The 18,485-nt window shown below is 40.3% G+C and overlaps 1 protein-coding gene across 2 annotated transcripts in view; it reads right to left on the bottom strand.

Annotated features, from left to right (window-relative positions):
* Positions 1–6,776: 6,776 nt before the first annotated feature.
* cep152 (centrosomal protein 152) overlaps positions 6,777–18,485 on the bottom strand; it is a 69,076-nt gene continuing 57,367 nt past the window's right edge. For both annotated transcript variants that reach the window (XM_048562824.2, XM_048562825.2), the window contains exons 24-27: positions 15,517–15,620; positions 12,708–12,864; positions 11,258–11,364; positions 6,777–8,167 (exon numbers count right to left, since the gene is read on the bottom strand). In XM_048562824.2, coding sequence (XP_048418781.1) covers positions 7,050–8,167; positions 11,258–11,364; positions 12,708–12,864; positions 15,517–15,620 — 1,486 coding nt within the window. In that variant the 3' untranslated portion in view covers positions 6,777–7,049. The remainder of the gene's footprint in view (positions 8,168–11,257; positions 11,365–12,707; positions 12,865–15,516; positions 15,621–18,485) is intronic.

Here is an 18,485-nt window from a genome sequence, read left to right on the forward strand (position 1 = left end):
TCAAAGCCATACTGACTATTTCTAATCAAACTGTACTTTTCCAAATAATCATAACTACTATTAGGATCCTCTCCAATAATTTGCCCACCACAGAATAAGATTGACCGGTCTGTAATTTCCAGGATTACCCTTATTCCCTTTCTTGAACAAGGGGATGACATTTGCCACCCTCCAATGTTCTGATACTACTCCTGTGGACAGCAAGGATGCAAAGATCATTGCCAAAGGGGCAGCAATCTCTTCCCTTGATTCCCGTAGTATAGCTCGTCTGGCCCAGGGGACTTATCAATCCTAATGTTTTTCATAATTTCTAGCACATCCTCCTTCCTTACGTCAACCTGTTCAAGCATAGCTTCCTGTTTCATGCTGTCCTCACAAATGTCAAAGTCCCTTGCACTCATGAATACTGAAGCAAAGTATTCATTAAGGACCTCCCTTACCACCTCTGACCCCACGCACAAGTTGCCTCCACTATCCCTGATTGGTCCTACCCTCACTCTGGCCAACATCCTGTTCCTTACATAAGCATAGAATGCCTTTGGGTTTTCCCTGATCCTACCTGCCAAGGTTTTCTCATACCCGCTTCTAGCTCTCCTAAGTCCATTCTTCAGTTCTTCCCTGGCTACCCTGTAGACCTCTAGAGCGCTGTCCAATCCTTGCTTCCTCAACCCTAAGTAAGCTTCCTTCTTCCTCCTGACTAGATGTTCCACATGTCTTGTCATCCGAGGTTTCTTCACTGTACCATCCTTTCCTTGCCTTGCCTCAGTGGGACAAACCTATCCAGTATCTGTAGCAACTGCTCCCTAAACAACCTCCACATTTCTGTTGTGCATTTCCCTGAGAACGTCTGATCCCCATTGGTACTCCGTAGTTCTTGCTTAATAGCATAGTATTTTCCCCTCCCCAATTAAATACTTTCCCAAAATGTCTGCTCCATGATTATAGCGAATGTCAGTAAGTTGTGATCACTATCGCCGAAATGCTCTCCCACAAAGAGACCTTGGCCTGGTTCATTGCCAAGCACCAAATCCAACCTGGCTTCCCCTCTAGTCAGCCGAGCTACATATTGAGTCAGAAATCCTTCCTGGACATACCTGACAAAATTTGCTCCATCCAAACTATCTGCACTTAGAAGGTTCCAGTCTATATTACGGAAGCTGAAGTCACTCATGACAACCACCCTATTACTTCTGCACTTTTCCAAAATCTGTCTCCCAATCTATTCCTCAGTGTTTCTGTTGCTATTGGGGTCTATAGCAAACTCCCAGTAAAGTGACTGCTCCTTTCCTGTTTCTGACTTCCACCCATACTGATCGAGTGGACAAATCTACCTCCACAACCTCCCTTTTTCCAGTTGTGATACCATCCCTGATTTACAATGCCACTCCCCCACCTCTTTTACCTCCCTCCCTATTTCTTTTGGAACATCTATACCCTGGAACATCCACCAGCCATTCCTGCTTTTGTGTTATCCAAGTCTCTGTAATGGCCACAACATCATAGTTCCAAGTACTGATCCATGCACTAAGTTCATCGGCCTTATTCCTGACACTTCTTGCATTGAGGTACACACACCTCAACCCATCGCACTGACTACCACTTTGCCCTATCAACCGCTCATCCTTCCTCACAGATTCTCTGCTTGCTTTATCTGCCTGTACACCGGCTACCCCATCCTTTGATATGTAGCTCCGGTTCCCATCCCCTGGCAAACTAGTTTAAACCCTCCCGAAGAGCTCAAGCAAACCTCCCACCCAGGATATTGGTGCCCCTCCAGTTCAGATGCAACCAGTCCTTACTGTACAAGTCCCATCTTCCCCCACAAACCTCAAGCCCTCCCTCCTAAACCAGCTCTATAGCCACATGTTCAGCTGCACTCGCGCTCTGTTTCTGGCCTTACTAGCCTGTGGCACCGGCAGTAATCCTGAGATTACTACTCTGCTTGTCCTGGCTTTCAGCCTCCATCCTAACTCCCTATATTCACTTATCAGGTCCTCAACCCGTTTTCTATCTATGTCATTGGTACCCATGTGTACCATGACTTCTGACACCTGGGAGGCAACATAGCATCCAGGAGTCTCGCTCGGTGCCACTGAATCTCCTGTCTGTTCCCCTAACCCTTGAATCTCCTATCACTATTGCTCTCCTATTCTTCCCCCCCTTCCCTTCTAAGCCATAGAGGAAGACTCAGTGCCAGAGACTTGGCTGCTATGGCTTTCCCCTGGTCGGTTGTACTCCCCCAACAGTATCCAAAGCGGTATACTTATTATTGAAGGGAACATCCACAGGGGATCCCTGCACTGTTTTGCCTATTCCCTTTCCCCTTCCTGACAGTCGCCTAGCTACCTTTGTCCTGTAACTTGGGTGTGACCACCTCCCTATAACTCCTCTCTATCACCTCCTCAGCCTCCTGAATGATTCGGAGTTCATCCAGCTCCAGCTCCTGTTCCCTAATGCTGTATGTGAGGAGCTGGAGTTGGGTGCTTTGGAACAGTTTCATTTGTGGCCAAAGCAAACACGGAAGGACATTCCTTGTTTTCGGTTAGCAAGATCAGGGATTCATTTTTTTTTGCTAAGAAGAAAAACACACAACTTGGAAAACCTTTAGGTTAAGTTTGCCAGAGTCAAGGGTGAAATTAGATGTGTGAAAGAGAAACAAGTTAGTTCAGAAAAGTTAGAAAATAGGTTCCCAGTGTAAGGGTTTTAGTTTGAAAGTTCCAACCAGAAATATTTAATTTGAAACCTGAAGGGGTCTTTGAAAGCTGAGAAAATCAAAGTTCAATTGTGTGAGTACTCCAGGAAATGACAAAAAAAAACTCAAGATTAAAACAAGGAAGTAACAGTTATGTCAAACATATGTGATAAAGAAGGGAATTCTCTCTGGTGTTTCAGTGCGCACTCGCCACACTGTGTTTAGCTTGTACAGTCAGCAAAGGACTGTGAGATGACTTTTAATAGTAATAGGAAAGATCTTTATTAGTTATAACACAATTAGTACTATAATAATGTTTATGCTAAAAACTAACAATACTATAAACTTGAAAATTAATATTGTAAATCAGTATCTTGTACTTTAAGTTAGAATAATCAGACATCAAGCGAGACCTTGGCCTTAATCCACGTGGTGATGGTCATCCGGTCTTCCTCTCCTGTGGTCCCCAGGGCGTCTCTCCTTAACGATGGTTGGTCTTGAGTTAACACTCCCGAGGGTGCTGTTGCAGTGATTTTTATCCTTGCAAGATTCGCACTCCTTTGGGAGGACTTTTGATTTCCATCAATGGATTGATCAGGAATCAATTACCCTGACTGATCAGACCCAATCAGGCAGTGCTATGCGGATACTGTGATGGTCTTTGGTCCTCCATTTCCAAGTGTCAGTGGCACTTAAGTCAGGTAAGATAAGAGTATGAGGTGTCCCTTTGTTCCAGAAAACAGATCAATCTTTCCTACTGTCCTAATAAGTAGGCTTAGTCCGTTCTATATGGTGCTGTGCGCAGCTGCTGCCTGCCTGTCTGGATCTGCAGCTTGTTTATTTCAGTATCTTTGCACAGATACTTTGGGCAATGCTTGGCTTGATTTACCAGCATTCTTGGTGTATTATCCAATTCTGCCATTTTGAGTGGCCCGTCTGCCTATGATGAGTAGTGCAAAGGATTACTGCAATTTTTACTGTTTCAAATCATTTTGTATGTAAATAACAAAACTATGGAAGAACCGGGAGAAAGTTATCCTGTACTGCTACATTTCTGCAAGTTTGTCACACAAAGGCGTTTTGTGATATTTCTGTTATGAAAGTTAGTTTTACAGTGAAAGAGTTAGGGTTCACATTAACAAACAACAAATACAGCCACCTACTGTTTTTCTATGTTGATTATATTACATTTGACTTTACAGACATTAACGTCCTTTGACGATTGTCAGTCGCGTGGAAATGCATCCCTTTTTACAAGTTAGCAGCCTTCAAGGGGTTCATAAAAAAAACTCTTCCACAAAACAGCTAACCTAATTAGCATAGAAATATAACTTAAAGGAGGGCTATTAACAAAATGAAATAATCTGGCCGTGAGTAGTAGATTTGAAAGGATTTTATGGGAGTAAAAATATTGGAAAGAGTATTTAAATCAGTTTTGCACCTAAAAAACTGGAAGCATAATCTGTAAACCTAAAATAGTTGCAATATTACATGCTTGAATAGCTTTATAACAGAAACAAATTTTTAAAACTCCAAGTACTTGTGCCATTTAAAATCCACATGACAAAACAATTTAAACAAATCAGAAGAATAAATAAGCCTCAAAGCAATTTAAAGAGGCAAAAAAACCCCACAACTTTGGTATGCAATTTGAGAAATATTAAGGATTGAATTTTATGCTGCCCTGAAATGGCTCTGTGGGTCACAGGGTCCATAAAATGCCCCAGGTGACCATCCCACCACCTGCCCCAACCTGTTTGCTAGTCTGCATTGGAATGGGCAAAGATTAGACTGACCTTTCCTGGCCCCAGTTAAGGCCCAAAAAGTGGACAATGACTACTTGAAACGCTTACTTCCCACCAGACGTAAATTTCCAGGTTGGCAGGAGTCCAGGAACATAGAACAAAGTCCAGTGAGTCACCTTACTCAAGATTTGATAGAAAAGGGAGGTGTAACACTGCTGCTCAATGTACCACAGGACTAATTTGTAGGAGCAGAAGCAGACCATTCAGCCCACAGAATCTACTCCACCATTCAATGAGATCACAGCTCAGTAGAAAATCCTCAACTCCACTTTCTTTCCATTGTCCCATGAAGCCTTAATTCCACGACTGGTTAAGAATCAGTTTCTCAAATATACTTAAGCCTACCTCTACAGCTCTCTGCTTTAATGAATTCAACAGATTCATTACTCTCAAACAAGAAATTCCTTTTCATCTGTCGTAAACAGGCAATCCCTTACTCAGAGATTATGCCTCTGGTCCTAAACTCTCCCACATGGACAACACAAAAGTGTGAAGTGATTCATTTTGGAACGTCGAATTCAATGCAGAATACAGGGTTAATTACAGGATTCTTGGCAATGTGGAAGAACAGGGGAATCTTGGGGTCCACATCCATAGATCCCTCAAAGTTGCTACCCAAGTTCATAGGGTTGTTAAGGTGGTGTACGGTGTTTTGGCTTTCATTAGCAGGGGAATGGAATTTAACAGCGATGAGGTTATGCTGCAGCTCTACAAAACCCTGATTAGATCACACTTGGAATATTATGTTCAGTTCTGGTCGCCTCATTATAGGATGTGAAAGCTTTATAGTGGGTGCAGAGGAGATTTTCCAGGATGCTGCCAGGGCTTATGAGGAAAGGTTAAGGGAGCTAGGGTGTTTCTCACTGGAGTGAAGAAGGATGAGAGGTAACTTGATAGAGGTGTGCAAGATGATGAGAGACACAGATAGAGTGGATAGCCAAAGACTTTTTCCCAGAGTGGAAATGACTATTACGAGGGGAGCATAATTTTAAGGTGATTGGAGGAAGGTACAGGGAGATGTCAGAGGTAGGTTCGAAGGTTCTTTACAGAGAGTGGTGGATGCATGGAATGCACTGCCAATGGAGGTAGGGGAGTTAGATACATAAATGGACATTTTAAGCGACTCTTGGATAGGCACATGGATGATAGTAAAACGTAGGGTAGCTTGATCTTAGAATAGGATAATAGATTAGCACAACATCGAGGACTAAAGTGCCTGTACTGTTCTATGTTCTTAACCTCTTAATACTTATCCCTTCAAGCCCCTCCAACAATCTTGTACATTGCGATAAGGTTGCCTTCCCCACAGGTCTTCAAAGCACAGTGGGTATTCCCTCCATACAGGCTTAAAGATCTCCCAATCCTTGTGACTTGACTTTCCGTGCGATCACTCCACTTAAGTGGTTCCAGATCCCAGGCCATAGGATTTGGGGAACTGGTCATTGAATTACTGGTACTGAGTTCCCAGCTAAGCTTGGAAACTTGGAATACTGCGTCCAGTTCTGGTCGCCCTATTATAGGAAAGATGTGGATGCTTTGGAGAGGGTTCAGAGGAGGTTTACCAGGATGCTGCCTGGACTGGAGGGCTTATCTTATGAAGAGAGGTTGACTGAGCTCGGTCTCTTTTCATTGGAGAAAAGGAGGAGGAGAGGGGACCTAATTGAGGTATACAAGATAATGAGAGGCATAGATAGAGTTGATAGCCAGAGACTATTTCCCAGGGCAGAAATGGCTAGCACGAGGGGTCATAGTTTTAAGCTGGTTGGAGGAAAGTATAGAGGGGATGTCAGAGGCGGGTTCTTTACACAGAGTTGAGAGAGCATGGAATGCGTTGTCAGCAGCAGTTGTGGAAGCAAAGTCATTGGGGTCATTTAAGAGACTGCTGGACATGCATATAGTCACAGAAATTTGAGGGTGCAGACAGGAGGATCAGAGGATCAATGGTCAGCACAACATTGTGGGCTAAAGGGCCTGTTCTGTGCTGTACTGTACTGTTCTATGTTCTAAGCAAATCAGCTGGTGGCTTTCCTGAGGCAGGGTCTCACATTCCACACGAGTGAGGGTTGGAAATAGCATTTATTAAATGCCTAAAATATTAAATGGCTATGCAGCAGCCAGCATCAATAGGAATGCATTCCCTACAAATACTTAGGGCAGTGGGATAGGCACGTTCACCATCTGAAAGATCTTGGCCCAACACATTGCTTCAAGGATTTAAACTACTTCTGAACCAAATCTATTCTTAAGAAAAAAGTCCAAGAACATTTTATTAGCATTGTATCAAAATAAAAATTTTATCTGCAAAAAACATCTAAACATACAGACCAAACAGGAAAACAAATCAGTCTGAGGTACAAAAATAGTTTTCAGAAACATAAATATATGTGCAACTTTTTAAATTACAAACCTTTTACATCAGGCATAATTTATGCAAAAATCATGAATCCTTAATACCAGTGACAGATAAATGAAAACAGCTCATATAATTAGTTCAGTGACATTTAAAGGTATCTGAAAAATGAAGGATTTGTTTGTAACATTGCACTTATTGACTAATGAAAAAATGGACTGTCAAATCCACTGTCCTGCTGAATAATGTCTGTATTAGAGATCAAATGTGATGGATACTTCTGATGGGAAAGTTTGTTCATCTTTGCTGTCCAGCCATTCAGTGCTAGTTCCTGTTCAAGCTCAGTGCACTCAATACATTTAGGAGGCTTTGTCTTTGTCCTCAATGGATCCCGGTTAATAGCAGAAATAGTGCTTTCTGCAACATTTTCCATTTGTTTGGCGTCTATTCTTGACACAAATGGAATTGTTTTACTTGAAAAGCAAGCATGTTCTCCATCAGAAAGAGAGCTAATTTCAGAAGTTACAGAGGAAATGGAAGGTGACATTTGTGGAGCACCATTTGTAGCTGACCGTGGCTTGGAGGTGCCACTAGACTCGTTGCACATTATAGGCGTGCTACAATCTTCTACATGGCATACTTTTCCTCCAGCTTGCCTAAAATTAAAAGTGTCCATTTGACAAGGCCTGATGGCTTCAAGATGGGTAACAAAATCACCATCTCTTTCAGGAGTTTGTGCATTATTTGGTGCCCTGGTCATAGGTTTGGAACAGACATATACTTCTGAATTATGTATATAAGCTTTTGCAGGCAAGACACAATCCTGATTGCACGCCATTTGCAGAGATGTTCTGTCCTTATGACTATCAATAGAATTCAATGTCGGGGCTTTGCTGTTGCACATTTGGGAAGGGTACTTGGCTAAGTTCTGAAAATGTGCAAGATTTGCAGTTTTGAGAAACTCAGATTTTGACATCGCATCATTCAACTGATGACCATCTTTTGTTTCATAAAACAAAGCAGTGTCTTTTTGTAAAATATCAGATGTTTCTTTAATTTTGTGAATGTTAACTTGTTTATAACTTGTAGGTAATTCTTCATCTGAAATGCCATTCTCTGCAGTTGCACCATATAAATTATTGTTCAAATTACGTGGCATAAATACTGTGCCTGTTGTGTGCTTTTTGAATTTCTGGACCTGGTCTTCATTGGAAGATGGTTTCTCAACATGATTTGCCCGCACATGGGTTGATCCACTGGTCTCTTGATCGTTCTCAGAAATCACTGGAGTTTGTTTTGAACTTTTCATATTTGGACAGGCTTTGGAATGGAAGCAAGCAAAACATGTACACAAAGACTCATCCATGCAAAATGACAGATCAACTGACAGAACAAAGAACAAATTTTATCAGCTACAGTAGAAGCAAGTGAAGTTAGAACAGAAAGCTAAGTGCCTGAAATATAAATATCAAATTGTCAACTTTCTAACAACAGTTCTTTATTTTTGTTTTAATATTGCCACATTCTTATGCAGACTTAAAAAATCAGAGCCAACTGTCTTCGGCACCTAATTAAAGAGCAGATTAAACAAATCATAAAAAGTACTAACCAGTGGGATATGTAAACAAAAACACATGCCTTCCTTCAAAGTTAATGGGATAAAGCTTCTATAAATGATGGAAATGAGCCAAAAGTTCAACAAAAATATGATGAATCAGTATTGATACTTAATTTCTAGCACAAAACAGGCATCAGTCATTCGCCAAGAACATGAACAGAAATTGCTGGAAAAGCTCAGCAGGTCTGGCAGCATCTGTGAAGGAAAAAAATCAGAGTTAATGTTTTGGGTCTGGTGACCCTTCCTCAAAATTGATACCAGCTAGGAAAAACGTTGGTTTGTATGCAGAAAATAGGGAGGGGGATGGGATAGGGAGTAAATGACAGGATAAAGGATAGAGCCCAAAGAGACAAGAGCAATTGGGCAAAGGAGTTGATAACAATCTGGCTAGGAGGGTGAATAGCTGTTAATGGGCACTGTCAGTAGCTAACAATGGATAGTGTGCAAAGGCAGGCTGTGATAATAAAGCCTGGTATGTGGAATAGGGGAGCTAAGTCATGGGAGAGTGTAGGCCCTAAAATTATTGAACTCAATATGGAGTCTGGAGGGCTGTAGGGTCCACAAGCAGAAAATGAGGTGTCGTTCTTTGAGCTTGCGCTGAGCTTTGCTTGAACACTGCAGCAAGCCCGAGACAGAGATGTTGGCCAGGGAACAGTGTGGTATGTTAAAGTGGCAGGCAACTGGAAGCTCAAGGTTTTTTGTTTGCAAGCAGGATGTAGACGTTCTGCAAAGTGGTCACCTTGTCCATGCTTCGTTTCCCCACATTGTGAGCAGTGAACGTAGTAGACTAGATCTGGGAAGTGCAGATGAAGTATTGCTTCACCTGGAAGGTATGTTTGGGCCCTTGGATACTGGGAATGTAGGGACGTAAATGGGCAGGTGTTACACCTTTGCTGGTTGCAGGTGAAGATACCATGGGGCTGTGAAAGGGTGTTGGGAGTGAAGGAAGAGCAGACCAGAGTGTCCCAGAGGGAATGGTCTCTGTGGAAGGCAGAAAAGGAAGGGAGGGGAATAGAAATGACATGATGATCTTCTGGATATGGATGCTGGTGGGATGGGAGGTAAGGACAAGGGGAACTCTATCACTGTTGCAGGGTGGAAGAGAAGGGGCGAGGGCAGAAGTGTGGAAGATGGGTTGGACCTGGTTGAGACATATGTCAACAATGGTGCTGGGGATTCCCTGGTTGAGGAACGAGGCAGACATTTCGGAGGCTCCCTTGTCAAAGTTGGCCTCATCTGCGCATATGCGACAGAGACGGAGGAACTGAGAGCATGGGATGGGGTGTTTACAGGAAGGAAGGTGCAAGGATATATAGTCCAGGTAGCTGCGAGAGTCACAGAGTCATCTTAGAAGCATAGAATCCCTAGAGTGTGGAAACAGGTCCTTTGGCCAACAAGTCCACACTGACCCTCAGAGGATCCCACATAGTCTACACATCCCTGAACACAAGGCAATTTAGCATGGCCAATCCATCTAGCCTGCACATCTTTGGACTGTAGGAGGAAACCAGAGCACCCAGAGAAAACCCACACAGACACGGGGAGAATGTGCAAACTCCACACAGACAGTCAAACCTGGGTCCCTGGTGCTGTGAGGAAGCAGTGCTAACCACTGAGCCACCGTGCCATTGGTAGGTTTATAGTGGACATTAGTGGCCAGTCTATCCCCAGAAATGGAAACAGAGATTTCAAAAAAGAGAAGAGAAAAGGAGGAGTCAAAGATAGACCAGGTGAAAGTGAAGGCAGGATGGAATTTGGAAGTGAAATCGAAGAACTTGTCTGATTCCGGACAAGAGGGGAGAACAGCACAAATGATATGATTGTTATATTGGAGAAAGTTGTGGGTGAGGGCCGGAATAGAACTAAAATAAGGAATGTTCCACGTACCCAATGAAGAGACAGGCATAACTGGGGTCCATGTGGGTACCCATGGTCACTCCTTTGACCGGAGAAAAATGAGAGGAGTTAAAAGAAGTTGTTGAGGGCGAGGACAAGCTCAATCAAGCGGAGGAGGGTGGTGGGTAAGTATGGTTCAGGCCTCTGCCCATTTACATCGATCTTTTTAGACCAAGCTGTTGAATATTGTTTTCTAACATTGAAAAGTTATCAGTTTTCTTCTTGGTCCCTGAAAGTGCAGTTTGAGCTGACTGTTAGTACAAGTAGGTAGGGCTTAGGGCAGCTTAACTTTCTCTCTCTGATGAGAAAGTATTGCAGCATACATGTTGATCTGAAAAACAAGTCAATTCAATTTATCCAGTCCCAACATCTTGCTTTTTCACATAGACCAACACTTCCCATTCCCTCTTTTCAGCCATGACATGTCACACTGGCACTACTAGTCAGCCTTTAATTTTTCAATCCACAAATGCATATTTTACTTCGTGTTATCTTAAAACAGTCAAATGTTTGTGTCATTTGCTTGATTTTTTCATGTACATTCATTCTTTGCATCAGAAGCCAATGACATTTCAAAATGGCAACCACCCACACCCACAATTCACTTTCCTACTCTGTGTACAGGTCAACTCTAATTTTGGAGGGACTTCGAAAGGTAGAGGTGTGTGCCAACATCTGTGGTAGAAATCTTACTACTTCCAAGCACACAAAGGACAAACATGCTATACCACTGAAGTTTAACAAACATTTTTACCTCTCGAATACAGCTGACTTTTAAAATATTATGTTCTCAAATAAAATCAAAACATTAAACACAAATCAACAAAAACACAATCTTAAACTAGGAACAAAAAACCCAAAATCTGAATATACATATTCCAAAATATCATACTAACCTGTCAGGGTTTCAGCTTTGTCACGCTTTCGATTTGGAAGAGGAGTTTCTAAAGCTTTGGCCATTGCAGCCAACTTGCTAGCAGCATTCATGATCCTCTTTTCAGCACTGAAAAAGTAACCATTTTAAATAAATCTCTATTGCCAGTATAATTAACATAGTTCTTAAACCAATAACATCCAAATGATCACAACCATCTGCCTCAGTGTCTGGGCTTTTCAAAGCAAGTTTGCTATTGATGAGGAGTGTAGGGATCAATAAACCTTTTTGTGTTATATGTATTAGAATCCTAAAGCATTAGTTCAATGCCAATAAATACTCCTGTTTTATAACAAGTATCCATTTTGCCTAAACTAAACTACTCTAAAAAACTCTAAGAATTTATTTTGAAATAGACCAATTAAATTGGATTAAAGTAGTACAATCTAGAAAAGTATGTGTGTACTCTTTAAACAATTGCACAAGTGAACAAGGTCAAGTTCAGCAATGTCAGTCTCTAAGTTGAAAAGTCACCTATGAGGTACAGAGAACTGAGATAATGGGAACTGCAGATGCTGGAGAATCCAAGATAACAAAGTGTGAAGCTGGATGAACACAGCAAGCCAAGCAGCATCTCAGGAGCACAAAAGCTCCTAAAAAGGTACAGAGAACTGCCCTGTGGAAAAATGGCCCCATGTATTTTGCTGCCCTCAGAAGTGCAAGTTAAAAACACAGGGAGAGAAAAGGCAAATTAAATTAAAATTACAGCTTGACCAAATGCAAAGAACTGAAATAATTATAGTACACTCAAATATGTTAGCACTTTCAGGTTATTGTTCTCCACAATCACTGACCTCTGTCTCATTACTTTAAAATGTACATTTCCCTGGTATATATTGATCCGTAGTTAAAAATCAGTAGGAAGTCTGCATTGTTTCAGAGGTAGTAGATTCTCCAGCATCTGCAGTTCCTGAGATAACAAGGTGTAGAGCTGGATGAACACAGCAGGCCAAGTTGCATCACAGGAGCAGGAGAGCTGACCTTTCGGGCCTAGACTCTGAAATGTCAGCTCTCCTGCTCCTATGCTGCTGCTTGGCCTGCTGTGTTCATCCAGCTCTACATCTTGTTATCTCAGAAGTCTGCATCGGTTGGTCTTTGTCCTCTCGAAAAAGAAAGATACTCTATTACAGGGCTCTGGTTTCATATATACACCAAAAAATAAATAAGGATGTCAGATTTTAAAAAAGATAAAATTCTGCCACCCAAAGCTTTGATCTTATGCACTGGAATACTATTTGATCTTTGATTTCTGACAGAGTTATGAGCATATGCATCAAAAGGGACATTTTTTCTTTCAGAAAGTATTCCTCATTGTCCCAAATGTTCATTTTACAACTTAATTATGTCATTAATACAATGGTGACCACAGTAAATAGTGCTCTTTTAGAAGCTGCAACAAAAAAAGTTTTTACCCATCATTGTTCCCACCGTCTACTAGGAGTTGGTGGAGACAAGTCAAGTAATATTTCCGCATTTTCCGTGCGGTTTGTTGACGTTCCTTCAATACCTCTGCACGAATCATTTCAGCTGCTCGCTTCTTACTTTCTTGAATATAACGCATCATGTCTCCTGCACAAATTAAGAAAAGTCCTTGAGATACAGGACCAAATGGGGAGGCGACAGACTAAATGGTATTATCACTGGACCATTAATCCAGAAAGCCTGGCAATATTCTGGGTACCTGGGTTTGAAATATGCTTGTGGTAGATGGTGAAATTTGAATTCAATAAACATCTGGAATTAAGATTCTTTGGATGACCGTCAGGAAACCAGAAAACTGCCATTCTTACCAGTCTAGTCTACATGTGATGCCAGAACCACAGTACTATTGCTGTGGGTCTGAATGGCAAACACTGTTGGACTGCAAATAAATTTGACAACCAATGCACACAAAAGCAAATCTCAAGGAAACAATGTAATGATGTCAGTTAAGTGATAACTGGGAGTCCTCTGCTGCTCTTTCCATAACCTGACAATCTCTAATCATTCAGTTAATATGGTCTTTTAATTCTTCTTGCCCAAATGGATGATTTCATACTTGCCTATAATACTCCATTTGCTTGATCTCTGTCCACCCATTTAACCTGTCTTTGTAACCTCATGTCCACAAGGCCTAGTCAGCAACATCAATGTCCCACAAACCAATGGGAAAATTCAACTCACCTTCTCATCTACCTTTGTATCATCAGCAATTTTAGCACCGATTCCGTCAGTCCTTAATCGAATTCATTTATAGAATATAAAATTGTTGTGGCCCAGCATTGTTCCTTGTGGCAGACCACCAATTGTCATCTTTCCAATCAGAACAAGATCGGTTTCTGCCTACCTGTTAATCAGCCAATCTTCTATGCATGCCAAAATGTCACATCCTCACACCATGGTTTTAATTTTCTGCAATAACATTTGTTGTGGCACCTTGCCAAATGCCTTCTGGAAACTGAAGTCCAGTACCTCTATCGGTTTCTTTTTATCCACAGCACATGTTACTTCTTTTAAAGAATGCCAATAAATGGATTTAACAGGATTTTCTTTTCACAAAACCGTGTTGACTCCACATGATTACTTTTGAAGTTTTCGCAAAACGCTAAGTTTTTTTTTTAAATAATAGCTTCAATCATGACAGAAACTAACTTGCCTGTAATTTCCTGTCTTATTCCCACTTTCTAATGAAATCTTCCTCAAATCTAGGAGATTTTGGAAAATTAGAACCAATGCATCTCAAGTCCCTTCTTTTAAAGATATAGGATATAATCCACCTGGACCACTGGTCTTGTCAAATTGCAGTATAACAATGTGCTCAGTATTCACTTCTCTGGGTGATGATAGTTTTCTGGAGTTCCTTCTTCCCTCCCTTCTGTTTCCTGAGTTAGAGCTATTTTTGAGATGTTAATTCTACCCTATAAAGACTGATGCAAAATACTTGTTCAATTCATCAGACATCTTGATTTTCCAGTGCTAAATTGCCCAGGCTCACTTTCTATACAATTAATGCCCACTTTTTGTTATTTTTTTCTGAAGAAAAGTTAATAGAAACTCTTAAATAAAAACCAAAAGAACTGCAGATGCTGTAAATCAGGAACAAAAACAAAGTTGCTGTAAAAGCTCAGCAGGTCCAGCAGCACCTGTGAAGAAAAAGTCAGAATTAACGTTACCCGGACCCAAAACGTTAACTCGAGTTTTTCTTCACAGATACTGCCAGACCTGCTGAGCTTTTATGGCAACTTTGTTTTTGTAATAGAAACTACCACTGTTTTTTATATTTCTACTTAGATTTTCTCTCATACTTTTAATTTTTCTCTTATTGTCATTCTTTGCTGTTTTGTACATTCTGTCCAATCTTGAGATGTCACCTGTCGTTGTGTAATTATATGCTTTTTCTTCAAGCCTGATACTATCTTTAACTTTTTTGTTAATACTTTCCTGGGAATTCTTTTTTCCTCAAATGAACATAGTTTTTAAACATTTGAAACATCCCCATTAATGTCTGCCACTGCATTGCTCTTGACCTCTCTCAATAATTTTCCAGTTCACTTTAGCTAACTCTTTTTGTTCTTACTGCCCTAAAACATGAATCTTAAACCCGCTGGTCTCCCCCTCCAAAATGTAATATTCAATCATATAATAATGACTTTAATGAGCCCTTATCAATCCCCAAGTGATTGGTGACAAATGATACACAATCTAAAAGTTGGGACGTAAAGCTGGCATTTTTACTGACTAATCATTATACATTTAAGGATTATACCATTGCAGGTGCGTGAATATATATCTGAAAATACCCTTCTCTGAATTCCAATCAAAAATCGACAAAATACATCAGGGAGCCATTAACTGATTAATTTTAAAAGGTACAATGAGGAATTTGTTGTATGGTATGCACTTACGCCAGCATAATACATTGTAAGTATTCGCCAAATAAAAGTTTTCAAAGTTAAAGAGAAGTTCGTTGTGCCAAAAACTGATCAAGATCAATACTTGCATTGAAAACAGCTATAAGAAATGCCAGTAAAACTTGTTATTTCACAACAGCTATTTAAAATTATAAACCAAAGATAGATGTAATTCAATTTCAATTCAGTTAAGTACAATTAGTCAACTATTCTATTACTGTAACATTCATCTATCAGGATTGGTAGACAAGTGGATAGATTGATATTCTTGTATTTTGTAATTCGTGCATTGTACGGAAGATATATACAAAAACAGACTGATGGTAATCACCTCTGATTTTGTCCACAGCTCTCAAATACTGACACCGAATTTCTTCTAATCCTTTTGCAGAGATCAACTTGCATGAATTCTCAGGGTTACAATTTTCCTGTAAACTAAAAAGGGGAAAAATATTGGAAAGGTAGCTGTAAGCACATATTACGTTACTTGAAATAGCAAAATCTAAAAACAATTGATCATGTTCAGATAATTATGAGGGCTTCCAGTGTTGATATTTATTTTAGTCTTTATCTAATCTACAAAAACTAACTACTTTTGATGCTCAATATTTACTTGCCCAGGGTAAACTACTGAATGAATGATGCTTTCTGTTCCCTCATCTTTCACATTCTGTTCAATGATCAGATCTGTGATTTGGCCTGCTGATCAGTTGATGTATATGGAGGCTGCACGTCGCAGCACCATCAAAGGAGTAGTCCAGAAATTTTGCATTATCTGAATGACCTGTGGGGTTCCCAACATATTGCTTACGTCAATATCACCTATTGCACAACTTTGTGGGAACAGAATCGCTCAGATTTTAGAACCAAAAGTAAAGCATAGCATTGGCTAGCATAAAATATATTTGGACAATACTGCTTTATGCATATAGGAGTTAACAATGGTGTAATTTGCATGCGTACAATCTTACATCAACTTTAATATTAATAATTTGGTTTCTGTATGCATGAACTTTCATCTACATATTTAGGCTAGGTAGTGTGCATTTGTGAAATGTGGACGGGCATTCTGTTACTTGAGTAGTTGGTTCATTAGAATAAGTTCAGCCACCATATCCTCATCTTGGAAACAGAAAGAGATCTGTAACTTAAAATGGTGTTCTACTTATTTCTGCAATGCACCAAAGATTTAAGTGCAAGAAAAATAGATTCAATGTGCTGATATCACGTTAAGAGGGAATATGCTAATGACATGTGACTAGGACATAAAAGAAGTGACCAGCACCATTTCATAGTTCAGCTTCTGGTGTGCAGCAAGAAAGAGTGCAGCTCCTGCAACAAGTGTTACTGAACCCATACAACTAATCTGTCTGTCTAGAAAGGCACTCCTGCAACAGAATTCAAATAAACAGAAAGTAATGTTGAGACCATCACACTTTTTATCCTCTTACTCATTTTTTTGAAACAAAGTTGAAAATTGAACTTTGAACAGTAGTTTGTTTTTAAAACAGCAAAAAAAAAGGATGTTAGGTTTTGGGAGTGGCCTAGAAAGATACTGCAGATTAATTACTACTCTAAGAACACTACAGATGATTCAGCACAGAGACGTGCTATGCTCAGGACTGGTAGCTAGTTGGACATCAAATTGGTCAATCAATTGAAAACTGGCACTAGCCAGCCAATCACAGAAGATGGTGAAAAAGAAAAGCAAAGCCACGAGTGAACTAGTAGATAAGGTTTTGGGCAGGAGGCAGTTTTCTTCTGGAAGCTTCCAGACTGTTGTTGTTTTTGGATTTTGCATTCTCTCTCTCTCTAGTTATTCTCCAGTTACTGATTAGTTGAAAGTTCTGAGAAAAGAAACCCAATCAGCAATAAGTAGAAATCTCCAGAGGTCTGTGGAAACTGTCTGCATTGACTGGTGACTTCAGCATTCTTGAAAGTTATCAAACAAGCAAAGTACAATTTCTTTTTTTTAAGAATTTATCCTTTAACTGTGTCTGTACATCTGTCTGTTGGTACAAGCATGGGGGTTTATCAGAAAAAGTGATTGGGCTTATATTGTAGATATTAATTAAATTGCATTGTTGTTTATGTTACAGTATTGTTACATTAAGAATAATAAATTGTTAATTTTTGTTTGAGGTATAAACTTGCTGTCCAAGATCTGTTATTTGTACAGCCTGGTTAAGAGCAATTGAGCAATGCAGAGGGTCACTGAATGTTTTAATTTCCTGTCATCATGAGGCTCATAGGGATAGCAAGTCAAACCAGTGTCGTAACACTACATCCTGTGAACTAGAGCTGATTTGAGATTGGCAGGTTTGTGCAAACATAGAACCACAACACAAGCTCTCTGTATAGCACAGGACTGGAGTACAAATCTGCAATATGTCAACCTGAATAAAATCAAAGGTGAGGTTACGTAAAAGTTTCTTCCCAATATATGGTGTAAATAGTAGGTATAATTCTGCAGTTCAACAGCCCAAGTAGGGGGTTGTGCTAAAGGAATGTACATTTGGAAACTAGAGACCACAATCTTGCAGACTCGGGCTTTCTTCAAGTGCTTCAGATACTTGGAGAAGTTGTTTAATTATACCGGGTCTTGATTCCAATCAATATTTTGAGAGAAACGTCTAACTGTGGAAGACCCAACACAAGAAAGTTCTGATCTAACCCAAACAACTGTGGAAGAAAATCCCAAAATATTCTGTTCCAGAACATATTGATGCCAAAAGCACATAGAAATAATAAGAACCGGAAAGCAAAATCCACTAGAGCAAATTGGAATTCAAGAACTGCAACGAAGGAGCAGCAGGGTGACTTAGTGGTTAGCACTGCTGCCTCACAGAGCCATGAACTCTGGTTTGATTCCACCTTCAGATGACTGTCTGTGTAGAGTTTGCATATTTTCTCCATGTCTGCATGGGTTTCCTGCAGGTGCTCCCGTTTTCTCCCACAGTTCAATGATGTGGGGGTTTGGTGGATGGCAATGCTAAATTGCCTGTACTGTTCAGGGATGTGTAGGTTAGGTGGATTATGCAGGATCGGTCTGGGTGGGATGCTCCAAGAGTAGGTGTGGACTTGTTGGGCCAAAAGGCCTGTTTCCACACTACAGGGATTCTATGATCTATGAAAGAAAAAAAGAGCCAAGGCAAGATTCAAATACAATATGGCTCTTGTGATGTTAACTATTAGAAGTGTCTCCTGGGAATTCATATGCAGGATGTCAAACTTCATTGAAGATCAACAAAATGTCAACTTATAACATCATTTAATTACTAAAAGAAAACAAAATAAAGG

This window comes from Stegostoma tigrinum, chromosome 33 (assembly GCF_030684315.1).
Source record: "Stegostoma tigrinum isolate sSteTig4 chromosome 33, sSteTig4.hap1, whole genome shotgun sequence".
Classification (NCBI taxonomy): domain Eukaryota; kingdom Metazoa; phylum Chordata; class Chondrichthyes; order Orectolobiformes; family Stegostomatidae; genus Stegostoma; species Stegostoma tigrinum.